General features: G+C 41.1%; 1 protein-coding gene across 1 annotated transcript in view; it reads left to right on the forward strand.

Annotated features, from left to right (window-relative positions):
• The window catches only part of Dhc93AB (Dynein heavy chain at 93AB), a 92,173-nt gene that overhangs the window by 56,747 nt on the left and 22,926 nt on the right, over nucleotides 1-12,500 (forward strand). The window contains exons 53-65 of the mRNA XM_070128528.1: nucleotides 23-222; nucleotides 744-900; nucleotides 1,174-1,362; nucleotides 8,830-8,945; nucleotides 9,056-9,179; nucleotides 9,373-9,606; nucleotides 9,802-9,906; nucleotides 10,039-10,194; nucleotides 10,283-10,411; nucleotides 10,555-10,708; nucleotides 11,091-11,233; nucleotides 11,366-11,535; nucleotides 11,718-12,143. Coding sequence (XP_069984629.1) covers nucleotides 23-222; nucleotides 744-900; nucleotides 1,174-1,362; nucleotides 8,830-8,945; nucleotides 9,056-9,179; nucleotides 9,373-9,606; nucleotides 9,802-9,906; nucleotides 10,039-10,194; nucleotides 10,283-10,411; nucleotides 10,555-10,708; nucleotides 11,091-11,233; nucleotides 11,366-11,535; nucleotides 11,718-12,143 — 2,303 coding nt within the window. The remainder of the gene's footprint in view (nucleotides 1-22; nucleotides 223-743; nucleotides 901-1,173; nucleotides 1,363-8,829; nucleotides 8,946-9,055; nucleotides 9,180-9,372; nucleotides 9,607-9,801; nucleotides 9,907-10,038; nucleotides 10,195-10,282; nucleotides 10,412-10,554; nucleotides 10,709-11,090; nucleotides 11,234-11,365; nucleotides 11,536-11,717; nucleotides 12,144-12,500) is intronic.

Here is a 12,500-nt window from a genome sequence, read left to right on the forward strand (position 1 = left end):
GTTCACGCCACTTACTCTGCAGGAACTGGACGAGACGGAGGTCATGGCCAAGCCCAACGTCTTCTGCCACTTCGCCCGCGGCATCGGGGAGCCTCGGTACCTTCCCATCAAGTCGTGGGTCGACCTCAACGCCATTTTGCAGGACGCTCTCACGACCTACAACGAGCTAAACGCTGCCATGAACCTCGTGCTCTTCGAAGACGCCATGGCGCATGTGTGTCGGTGAGGAAAAAAGATTGTATTGGTAATATGAAGTGCCGATGATGAATAGAGATCGTGGGAAGACAAACTATTGCCTCAAGCCAGATACTAGAGGGAATAAAAGAAATATGTGGCTGGCATTGCCCTGCAAATATCGGTTTCATCTTATCTGCACTATAGAAAGCTGACTTCCATTAGAAATCTGATTTCTCAAAGTAACATTGTTTTTCCAAAGCTGATTCTTGAATATTTTTCTTTGATGTCTTATTCAGTAAGAGTTGAGTTGCCATCATAAAATAGGCACACATGGCAGTATGTACCCGCACTGTTGTTGCCTAAAACTTCATATTTCATCTGATATATCATTAAGACAGATGTATAATATAGGTCAAAGGGTTATATCTTTATAGCCTTTTGCACTGCTATTTTCATGAGGTAATAGTCTATTAAGTACATACTTTCTTGTAATTAGATGAGTAAAACGAATGAGCGGTGAATAAAATAATGAGGCCAACTATTTACATGAACGTTTATCTCTCAAGAATCAACCGCATCTTGGAATGCCCACGTGGAAACGCCCTCCTGGTGGGGGTGGGGGGCTCGGGCAAGCAGTCCCTCGCCCGTCTCGCCGCCTTCATCTCCGGGCTCGAGGTGTTCCAGATCACCCTCACCAAGGAATACAGCATCCAGGAACTCAGGGTGAGAACTGGAGATTAGTTGTTGAAATAAAGATTTTTTCAAAGTTGCGGTAACCTGTGTTTTAATTAATTTCCAAGTTTTCAGAGTATGCTGCAAACGTGTACGATGCAAGACGATACATAAAACTTATTCATACACCCAAGCGATAAATAATCACCTGAAAAATAACTATGGTCTTGCTGGATGTTGTTCCACTTTGAGTAACAATAACAAAGAGTCAAAACCATTAAAGATCAATTAGTATAGAAAATAGCCCTTCCACTTTATCTCTAGAGTGACCTCGCGAACCTGTACGTGCGTGCCGGACTGAAGAACCTGGGCACGGTGTTCCTCATGACCGACGCCCATGTCCCCGACGAGAAGTTCCTCGTGCTGATCAACGACCTCCTGGCCTCGGGGGAGATCCCTGACCTCTTCCCCGAGGACGAAGTGGAAAACATCGTGTCTTCAGTGAGGAATGAGGTAAGGGAAGGGAAGCGGGAATCCAGTCGGGTCGAATCGCTTCGGTAAGTCATTCCTGCACTGAAGGAGAACTGCTACATCATTGGTTCCTGGTTTCCCCTTTGTATAAGTTCATAGATATAGATTTGCTTTTGTGTTATATATGTGGTGAATTTACACGTTGTGTCAAATAGATGATATGACAAGTCGACTGGACCCTGTGTTGCAATGAATTGTCTTATAAATATCATAAGCCATTGGTGACATATTTTTCTTACTAGCATTCCTGTATATATTATGGCAATTTGAATGGCACTTATACATTATTGACAACGGTGATTGTGTTATCAAAAAGCTTAAGCACTTCAGTATTTCTTGGATAATGTCGCATCAATAGTATTTTCTAAATCAACAGCCTAATTATATAATGATTACTTTTTAGTATCGAAAATACAGTAATATAATTCATCTATACCTATTAAACTGATCCACCCTAAATTATCTAAAGGAAGTTTATCTAAAAAAACAAAAACAAAACCTGAATATGTATGGCTTCAGTACACCCCTAATAAAATCGTAGTTTTGAAGTATACTTAGTGCTATACTGCTCAATAGGTCTTAGTGGCTGGATATTTCTATTTGATACTATACACACATTGATAACTCCTTCTTTCCTCTAAATCTGCCATCACATATTAAAATGTTCCTTTTCATAAACCAACAATAGGTTTAACGAGAGCTTCTGTGAGTTATTTTAAGCTTTATGACCATTAAATAACTGTTCTTTAACATAAATACATATCCTACTATAGGGTGCGAAATGAAATAGATCTACCACGAGATCTAACAAATGCCATGTACACAGGAGCACACGCACAGCTTCATTAAAAAAAAAAAAAAATACACTGGTGTAAATAGTAGGATATACAAAACGCAGACACCATTCCAGCATGTCCTGAGCAACGAGGCTTCAACCTGAGCTGAGACGCCTCAGCTTCTCGTAATCAAAACGTCACATGACTGCTTTCTGCTGCACGTTGGCCAAAAACATTTATGTATATCTGTGTATATTTTCTCCCTCGTGACTTTGACTGATTTTTAATGAGGGCGTTTTTCCTTTTTTTTCTTATTTCTTTTTGATGAGCAAAAAATTGCCATCGTTTACCCTACAGTACCCAACACTGGCGCGGCCAACTTTAACATTCCTTTTACTGACAATGTTCTTTCACGACTCCTCTTCACTTTCCATCCCGTCCCGATGCATAGTTGAGTAGCCTTGATTCGGACGGGATGTGACTCAGCACGAGCACAATTCTCTCTTTTACGAACTAGAACAGATTTCCAAAGGCCACCTTCCTTTTTCATTAGCCTTTGTGGCCTTTCCTACATTTTATGATGGTTCTCACAATAGAAGCACACGTCAGGACAAGCTTATAGTTGTCATCTGTAACATGTGTATGTCAGATCACTTTTGACGCTCCATCTAGATCAGGGTTCTTCAATGTACGGGTCGCGATGTTCAGTGATAAAAAAAAAAAAAAAAAAAAAAAAAAAAAAAAAAAATATATATATATATATATATATATATATATATATATATATATATATATATATATATATATATATGTATATGTATATGTATATATATATATATATGCACACACACAAGAACTGATATTGGGTTAAGATAAAAATACAAAATGGACTTACTGGATCGTGAAAGAAGTGCACAAAATCAAACTGGGTCATAAAAAACGTTAGAAGAACCCTACTCTAGATCACTGCTGATTCCTATAAACACAACACTTCTAGAAACACTTGGAAGCATGAACACAACACAGTCACTGTTCATTCGCACGTTTTCTGTCCCACACCAGCCGTAGATAGGGTGAACGCATGCCTAGCACTCTGCCCTCCAGCCATTCCCCCAACAAGGTCTTGGCTCCTCCATACGAAGCATTTCACCACCATGAATTGGCCATAGCTGTGAACTCTGCCTCGGGACCAGTAATAACGCTACCAATATTTTGGGTGGGATAAAAGTTGGTACACAACTAAATAGATTTTCTTTTAGACTGAAATTTACGTGACACAGCAGTGCCATCTTGGATGGTGGGACGTGAGCGTGCGCGCCCACGCCTGATGGGCATGCACGGAGGACAGCACCGTGTGGCTCCAGCACTGTCACCTTCCGCCGGTTCGGGCACGCTCAGCACCTTCACAAACACTCAACGTTCATGTCCTATTTGCAACCAGGGTCACGCAAGGGCCTTTCGCCCAAGTGTTTGGCTGATCCTTCCCATAGAGAAAACGGATTGAATGTCTAGATGAAATCAGCTGAATGTCTTGTCTTGCCTTGTTTCTTTAGCAGTTAAGAAGTGAATGCCTTTAGAGACTTTGGTTATTGAGATAATGGGTCTTTCTTTACCCACACGGCCCATATTCTTCCCCCAGAGGGAGTACAAGGACGTCTGGTTGGTATGTATTTCCGCCGTGGTAAAGTGCTTCCTGTACCGGCGTCAGACACCCCCCGCCCTCGACGCAGCTGCCTTTTTAACAGTAGTTTTGAGTTTTTCATACTGACGAATTTTGTGAGGCGAACCAGCAACGTTGGCGACACGCGCAGCAAGAGCTGGTTGCCCCGTCAGTAGAGTAGCCAGGCGACGCCACCATCACCTTCCTCTTTCTCCCCCTCCTCCCTCTCCCTTCCTGCTCCTCTTCACCTTCTCCGGAACTCGTCAGGACGTAGGACAGCCGAGCATTCCTCACCATCTCTTGGTAATGGCTCGAGCAAGAGCCACTAGATCAAGGCTGCACAGGGGAGGACGGTGGGACGATCCCGTCACTGGCCCGACACTTCCTTAACCATAAGTACCCTGCAGCCTCTTCTCTTCATCTTCCTCTTATTATTTTCATTCTTCTTCTTATGTCTTATGTTTAATTTGTTAGATTTTGCTTGTTTCTGCGTGGGAACAAGTTGTATTGAAGATTACAGAAAAGGGAAAATAATACTTTATTGTAAATAATCAATGTTTGAGTTTATGATATCGTGATGATGGTAAGCACTTTGATTCCCCATCAAATATCACGTTTGCTGGAAAAATGCATAATCAGGAAGTATTCATGCTGCACATTGATTTAAAAATCCAAAAGAGAGTGTGTATTATAAGTTTTACGATATATTGGTGAAATGCTTATTGCCGCATAGATGAGATATTCTCGAGTTTACACATTCTATACCTCCAACATGCAATATGTAACAGTGCTACGGATTCAACTTCTCATAGTTTTAGTTCATAAAGGTTGTTAATAAAGGACTGGAGTTTTTAACATATACGCCAGGTAGCTAGGCCTAGGGCGTTTGCACCCCTAGCTCGCGGGCGTTTCGTGCCCTTAAGGCTTTGCCCATATGTAACACAATATTATCAAATGTAAAATAGAAGAAGCATGTTATACAAATACTGGTTTATTTATCTGAATCTACAGATTTATGTTCTTCCTTATATGGTTCGCTTTCATCAGATTCTTATCCATCAGTCCTTTTCTGCGTTAAATGAAAAAATAATAAATAAGATAAAAAATGATATAAAGTGATAATGATAATGGCATCATAGTCCTTTTCTGCGTAGAATCGGCATTTAGGAAATTTACGACCGTCTTAATTATGGTGAAAATCTCTAGATTCACGTTGTTCATATCGAGTGTCCAAAATGTCATCTTTAAGTTCCTCCAGTAAATCTTCAGTGTTGGTTGACATGAAGTCGGCGTCATAGTTCAGTAAAATCATCGTAATTATGGTGAGTGTTCAACCCATGTTTCATTCTTATTCTCATAAGTGAAATGGTTTGTCATTTCATGGTACAGTAACGCCGATACTAATTCATTCGCCTTGCATTTATCGAAGAAAGTTGTTAGCCGTCTTATTCTCAAAACTGTCGCTTGACATCCTTTCATCATAAAACACTTCATTTTCATTCTTTAGATACCTTTATAGTTGTGTCTCCAAGCACCGTCACCGCCGAGGACATTTCTAAACCATTTTAAACATTTTCAAAGGGTTATGTCATTTTTCTTAACCATTTTGAACATTCTCAAAGGGTTACATTTTTATTTATATATTGACTATGTGTGTGTGTGATTTATATGTGTGTGCGTGTATGTGTGTGTGTGTATGTGTGTATGGGTGTGAGTGTATGTGTTTATGTAAGTGTGTGTGCGTGCATGTGTGTGGGCATGTGTGTGGGTTTATATGTGTGGGTGTGTGCATACGTGTGCATATCCATATGCGTGTGTACATGCATATGCATTTGTATGTATGTGCATATACACACAAGCACATACACAGACACACACAAATGCACTCATGCACACATGTGCACACACAAAACACCGTCACCGCCGAGGTAATTTTTGAACCATTTTGAAAGGGTTATATTTTCATTCCCTAGATATCTTTATAGTGGTGTCCCCAAAATACCGTCCCCGCCTAGTTCATTCCTGTGTGTAAGTGTGTGTGTGTGTGTGTGTGTGTGTGTGTGTGTCTGTGTGTGTGTGTGTGTACAGATTCATATTGTTTCTTAGACGTTTCGCTTTCATCAGATTCTTCTCCATCATAGTCCTTTTCTGCATCGTTTAGGAGATCTACGACCTTCATCTCTGTCTTCATCAGTCATTCTTTTAATTATTTCTGAACCATTTTGAAACATTTTGAACATTTCCGAATCATTCTGAACATTTTGAAAGGGTTATTTCTTATCTTTATATTTATATGATGATTGATGATTTTCATTCTCTAGATACCTTTATAGTGGTGTCCCCAAAGTACCATTTACATTTTGAAAATTTTAGAACACGTGAAAGGGTTATATTTTTATTTATATACTGATGACATTGAACTTTTTTAACATTTACCATTTTGAACATTTTGAATATTTTGAAAGGGTTATATATATATATGACTTATTGATTGATGATGGATTTTCATTCTCTAGAAACCTTAATAGGGATGTCCCCGAAAAAACGTAATTTTGAACATTTTGATACATTTTTGAATACTTTTGAACATTTTCAGCATTTTTTACATATTCGAACACTTTTGAACATTTTGGAGCATTTTTAACATTTTGAAAGGGTTATATATATATATATATATATATATATATATATATATATATATATATATATATATATATATATATGTGTGTGTGTGTGTGTGTTAAAGGTATGTAATATTCTTGATATTATTACCAGTAGTTCAAGGACTCGAATGGCGCATAAATTCGGCAATATAAAATCGAATGATAAACTGGTATCCTAAGAATTTGTCAATTTCCCATATCAATTAATCTTCGATGTGCTATAATTGATAATTGTTTGTTCGTCTCCTCTCCTATTGCCTATTGTCTTTTCTCGACTTTCAACGATTTAAAAGCTGAGAGGAGTTCATATCCTTAGTTCAAAGACATAGCAAAGCATCGATTTTGCATGTTTATAAATGGTATATGTATATGTGTGTGTGTGTGCGTGCGTTTACGTTTGCCTGTGCGTGCAAGTGTGTATGTGTGTGTGTGTGTGTGCGTGCAAGTGTGTGTGTGTGTGTGTGTGTGTGTGTGTGTGTGTGTGTGTGTGTGTGTGTGTGTGTGTGTGTGTGTGTGTGTGTGTGTGTGTGTGTGTGCGCGTGCGCGCGCAGACACTGAATATCCTTCAGTGCTCTCCGTGCTGCCAAGGAGTTGGGTGTGTGGTAAATAAACTGATTTCGGACTTCATGAAATGGAAAGTTTATGAATACAAAATATGGCATCAGGTAATCCCAACAATAACAGGGAAGTAGTCAAAGTCTGAATAATAATTGAATATTGAAAGAAAGAATAATGTCATAAACTAATTACTTCATGCTTCAGATTTCTGCATCATAGAGTCTAACAATTGATATATGTGTATCAAAACGAAAATAATTCCATGCATAATGCTGTGGTAGGATTTCAGTTCTGCCTAATAGCTCACCTTGTCCAGACATGATGAGTAGTGAATATACATAAGTACGGAACTTTACGATGATATAAATATGACGATGTAGATAGTAAATTCATCATCTTTGTAAAACGGCTTCAAGACACACTGTATAAACAAAAATACATACAGACAAAAGTACGAAGACAAAATGAAACTGTCACATACTGAATGAAATAAAAACGTGACGTTTCTAACTCGTCAAATTCTCCTTATCAGACGCAGTAAAAAGCAAAATGGATCCATTGCGGCTTTTACAGTGCCCGATGAAGAGCGCTTGATGATTTCGAAACGTCACATGTGTATTTCGTTTGTATCATTGCAGTGTTTCATTTTACCTGTGTGCACACGCCGCTGTGTTTATATTTGTGCTCAAGCATGAAGACATAAGAAAACATTCTGCATACATAAAACCTAAATAAACATAGCCCAGTCCTTCATTCACCACATGCTTTCATCACTACTGTTAATGACTGACTGCATAGGACTCATTTTAAAAAGGAAAATTCGTAGATTCCCTCGACACGTAACAGCCATTCTATTCTTCCGTCCTGCAACCCCATTCCCTATCTCCTGAAGTGTCCCCGTCTCCCCGAACGCCGACCCGGGGGTCCCACCGCTACCCACATGGTGCCCCACCTGTAGACCGGGTCACCCCACAGTAGCCCAGAGCGCCTCTTCACGGTAGCCGTGGCCGCTCCCCACCGTAGCCTTGACCTGCTCCTCACCGTAACTACCTGGCGACCAGCCCACCTCTCGCGCGGTCACGTGCAGCAGAAACAGTTTTGTCTAGTGTTAGCAAGCAGCCGCTGTTCCAAGCAGGGTGCGGCAGAGCCAGTGCCTCAGGCTGAGCTCTGTGCAGCACCTGTGGAAGTGGATTTATACATATGTGTGCACTTGACTTTTTTTAGATGTCTTTTTTTTAGGATTAGTAGATTTTGAATCAGATATACATACTTTAGGTAAGCCAATCAAATCTGAAATATAGTAATATGCCAGAATGATGCATATGTCAAGGGAACACAGTATACAATAAGACATAAAATTTTATGTAATAAATTTCGTTATATATGCACACATAAAAAATAAGACCAAAGAATACTCTGAATACAGTGCTAAACACACACACACACACACACACACACACACACACACACACACACACACACACACACACACACACACACACACACACACACACACACACACACAAACCTGAGATCTGTTCACTTACACGCGTGATATATTTCATCTCTGGATATTACGACCATGAACATCTTATCAATTCTATTGAGAAAATAATCCATATGTTGCTAATGATGTATTTTTTCACTCCCCTTTTGCACACTTTTCTCCTTCGTCTTGGACATATATCGTTGTAAATCAATTACACAAACCATTTTCACTCTGATCACACTCTCACTCGTCTTCCTCGCCATCTGTCTCCGCACACAAACACACACACAATCCAATCTCCAGGTCAAGAGCACAGGTCAGCAGGATACGCGCGACAACTGCTGGAGGTTCTTCATCGACCGAGTGAGGAAGAACCTGAAGATGGTCTTGTGCTTCTCGCCCGTCGGGTCCGCTCTCAGGTATGTCGAACCCGCTCGGTGTGCTTGCCGGTAAGGGACGAGTTTCAGATATATTGCTGGACAAAAATTAACCGATGATGAATAAAAATATCTACTTTGCACTTCGCCAGAGTGCGAGCTCGGCAGTTCCCCGCCATCATCAGCTGCACAACCATTGACTGGTTCCACGAATGGCCGCAAGAGGCGCTGGTGTCCGTTTCGGAAACATTCCTCGGAACTCTTGAATATCTTCCTGTGAGTAATTATCTACTAATATCTGGTAATGTGCTGTCATCCCTCTTACATGTGAAATAAGATACAATATAGAGATAGCAATGGTATCTAGAAACACACAAAATGAAAATTCAATCTGATGCACTAGCGATGCTATGAATGATTCTCATGACAATTAAGAAGACGGCAATGCATGAATAATGACGTTTTGCAGGAATCCCTGCGAGGCTCTGTGTCCAAGTTCATGGCGCACGTCCACACGTCCGTGAACGACATGAGCAGAGTCTACCTGACCAACGACCGCCGCTACAACTACACGACGCCCAAGACCTTCCTGGGCTTCATTTCGCTCTACACGAAGCTCCTCTCGGCCAAGCACCAGGAACTCCAGGCCAAGATCGAGAGGCTGCAGAACGGCCTGCAGAAGCTCAGGACGACTTCCACGCAGGCGAGTTGCTCTTGCTTTCTTCATTCTTTCTCTCTCTCCCTCCCTCTATTGTGCATGCACACCCATCTATTGCATTAAAACAAGATACATTCCGCCAAACGTAATACCAACTATTGATAGGGAGTTAACAGATTGGACGATAAGCCAACAAAGCCGGACAGAAAGCGTTAACCGACGAGCTGTCATCTTCCTCAGGTGGACGAGCTCAAGGCCAAGCTCGCCGTCCAGGAGGTGGAACTTCAGAAAAAGAACGACGAAGCCGATAAACTGATTCGTATCGTAGAGGCCGAGACAGCCAAGGTAAACAGAAGCTTCTTCATCTTAAGCATTAGGATGGACAAATATATCTTTAAAATATATATATTTATTGTAGAAAAAATAACATATAAGCATTTCTTTCTTTCATTATCTAAACTGTCATTCCGTCCACAGGTGTCGAAGGAAAACGAAATTGCCAACGAAGAGAAACGGAAGGTCGCCATCATCGAAGCCGAAGTGGCCAAGCGACGGAAGGAGTGCGAGGAGGACCTGGTTAAGGCAGAACCTGCACTCGTTGCGGCAAAGGAAGCACTCAACACACTCAACAAGGTGAAAGGTCTCAGAGATTGTCGTCAAGGCTCTGTTTATATGTAGACAACTGGTGAACACGTGATTTTTAATCTAACACTTTCCACAGGCAAATCTCACAGAGCTGAAGTCCTTCGGGTCACCTCCTTCGGGCGTGGACAGAGTGACTGCAGCCGTGATGGTGCTGCTGGCCCCCAACGGCAAGATTCCAAAGGATAGATCTTGGAAAGCGGCCAAGGTAATGACCTGGTTCACTGATTTTAATTTATATTTTATATTTGGAAAGATTTTGTCCATAGAAAACTATTACAAGCTTTGCAAGAAAAGACTGCAGAAGATCTTTCAGTGTCTTATTATAATTTCTCATCTTGTTTCCACCAGGTGATGATGGCAAAGGTGGACCAGTTCTTGGATCAACTCATTAACTACGACAAGGAAAACATTCATCCAGATATCATCAAGAATATAACACCTTACTTGGAGGACAATGAATTCAACCCAGACTTCATCCGTTCAAAGTCTGTTGCTGCTGCAGGTATTGGTTACTATGTTATTGTTAATCTTCATATTATTGTGTAGGTATGCTGTTGCTTTACTATTGTTTTATTACTATTGTCTAAGAAAAGTATGAAATGATCTGTGCGTAAGGAACCTGTTTGATATTTATTAGAATGGTATGAGGTGTATTGAGTGTAAGGAACATGCTTAAGAAATACTGCTGAGGATTAAGTTTTTGTCAAGCATTCCTTTGTTATCTTGGGTCACAGTAGTAATGCCAATAGTATTATGACCATGGCCCAAGATAGTAAAGAAAGCTTCTTTCTTACATTCAATACATTTCATGTTTTTAATTCAATGAGGCCGCTGTGTTAGACCTTTGTATGTGTTATATCCTCCCACAAGTACCGCTCCCTCAGGTCTGTGTTCGTGGGTCATCAACATCATCAGCTACTACGAGGTGTACTGCGACGTGGAGCCCAAGCGACGCGCCCTGGAGGACGCCAACAACGAGCTGGCTGCGGCCCAGAGTCGCCTCACCGCCATCATCTCCAAGATCAAGGTGAGCGTTGAGTATGGCGATCCTTCCCTTTTTTAATTTAATTGTCAATCCCCTCATTCAGGGCACTCGTTGGATATTTCACTGAAATTTATTGTGTTCGTTTGTTTCTCAAATACACTTGTTCTCTTACAGAGCTTGGAGGAACAGCTAGCACGACTTCAGGCAGAGTTCGACAAGGCGACAGCCGAGAAAATGAGGTGCGAGAAGGAAGCGAACAGCACCGCCCACACCATCGCCCTCGCCAACCGCCTGGTGGGAGGCTTGTCCTCAGAGAAGATCCGCTGGGCTGAAGCCGTGGCGCAGTAAGTGGCGCTAAAGCATCCACGTTTCTCTTCTCTATTTTTTTTTTCTTTTTTTTAGTTCTCTCTTTTTGCCTTAACTTTATATTCTTCTTTCCATCTTCAACCACGCCTTTTGCACCTCTTTGTATTTTAGTCATTGCAGCCACTATCCGCCGATGCGAACCTGCATTTCTCCCCTTCAGGATGCACATTTCGGAGAAGACCTTACCCGGGGACATCCTACTGGTGGCTGCCTTCATCTCCTACGTCGGTTGTTTCACGAAGCACTACAGACGCGATCTCATGGATAAGATGTGGCTTCCTCTCCTGCAGAAGCTCAACGTAGGAGACATGTCTCTTCTGTATTTACGAAATGTCTTTAAGTTTGTTGGTATAATTATGATGATTATTTCACTTATTTGTTATGATTACACTTCTTCCATATCTTCATATGCTCATCATTCACATCATCGTCGATTCGGCCAAACTTTCTTCCCGACGATGCCAACCGGACCCGATTTTGCGGACGTGTCTTCTGCAGTCGACGAATGTGAGAACACGTTGTTTGTGCAAGTTGTGTTAAGGATCACGGGTTGTGAAGACGCCTTGGTACAGATGACACTACCATAGTCTTCCATAAGTCATCATCATTCTTCTGTTATGACATCCATTCTCTCACACCTGTAGATTTTGTCTTTATTTTGTATAATTTCTCGGCCTCATGACAATCTTCCATGCACACTAATTAGAATAATTCTTGTAGGCATTTTTTTGTAGTGAAGATTAACCCCTTGTCTGTACATGTGTAATTTCCTACTTGTCTTGCCCTTTTCTAACCTCTTTCCAGAACTGCTAAACTCTTTTTGATAAGTACTTCAGCGGCCAGTGTGTTTCCTTCCATTTACTTAATGTTCGGGTGATATCTTCTTCCACGCTACGTCTCTCTCTCTCTCTCTCTCTCTCTCTCTCTCTCTCTCTCTCTCTCT

This window comes from Penaeus vannamei, chromosome 13 (assembly GCF_042767895.1).
Source record: "Penaeus vannamei isolate JL-2024 chromosome 13, ASM4276789v1, whole genome shotgun sequence".
NCBI lineage: Eukaryota > Metazoa > Arthropoda > Malacostraca > Decapoda > Penaeidae > Penaeus > Penaeus vannamei.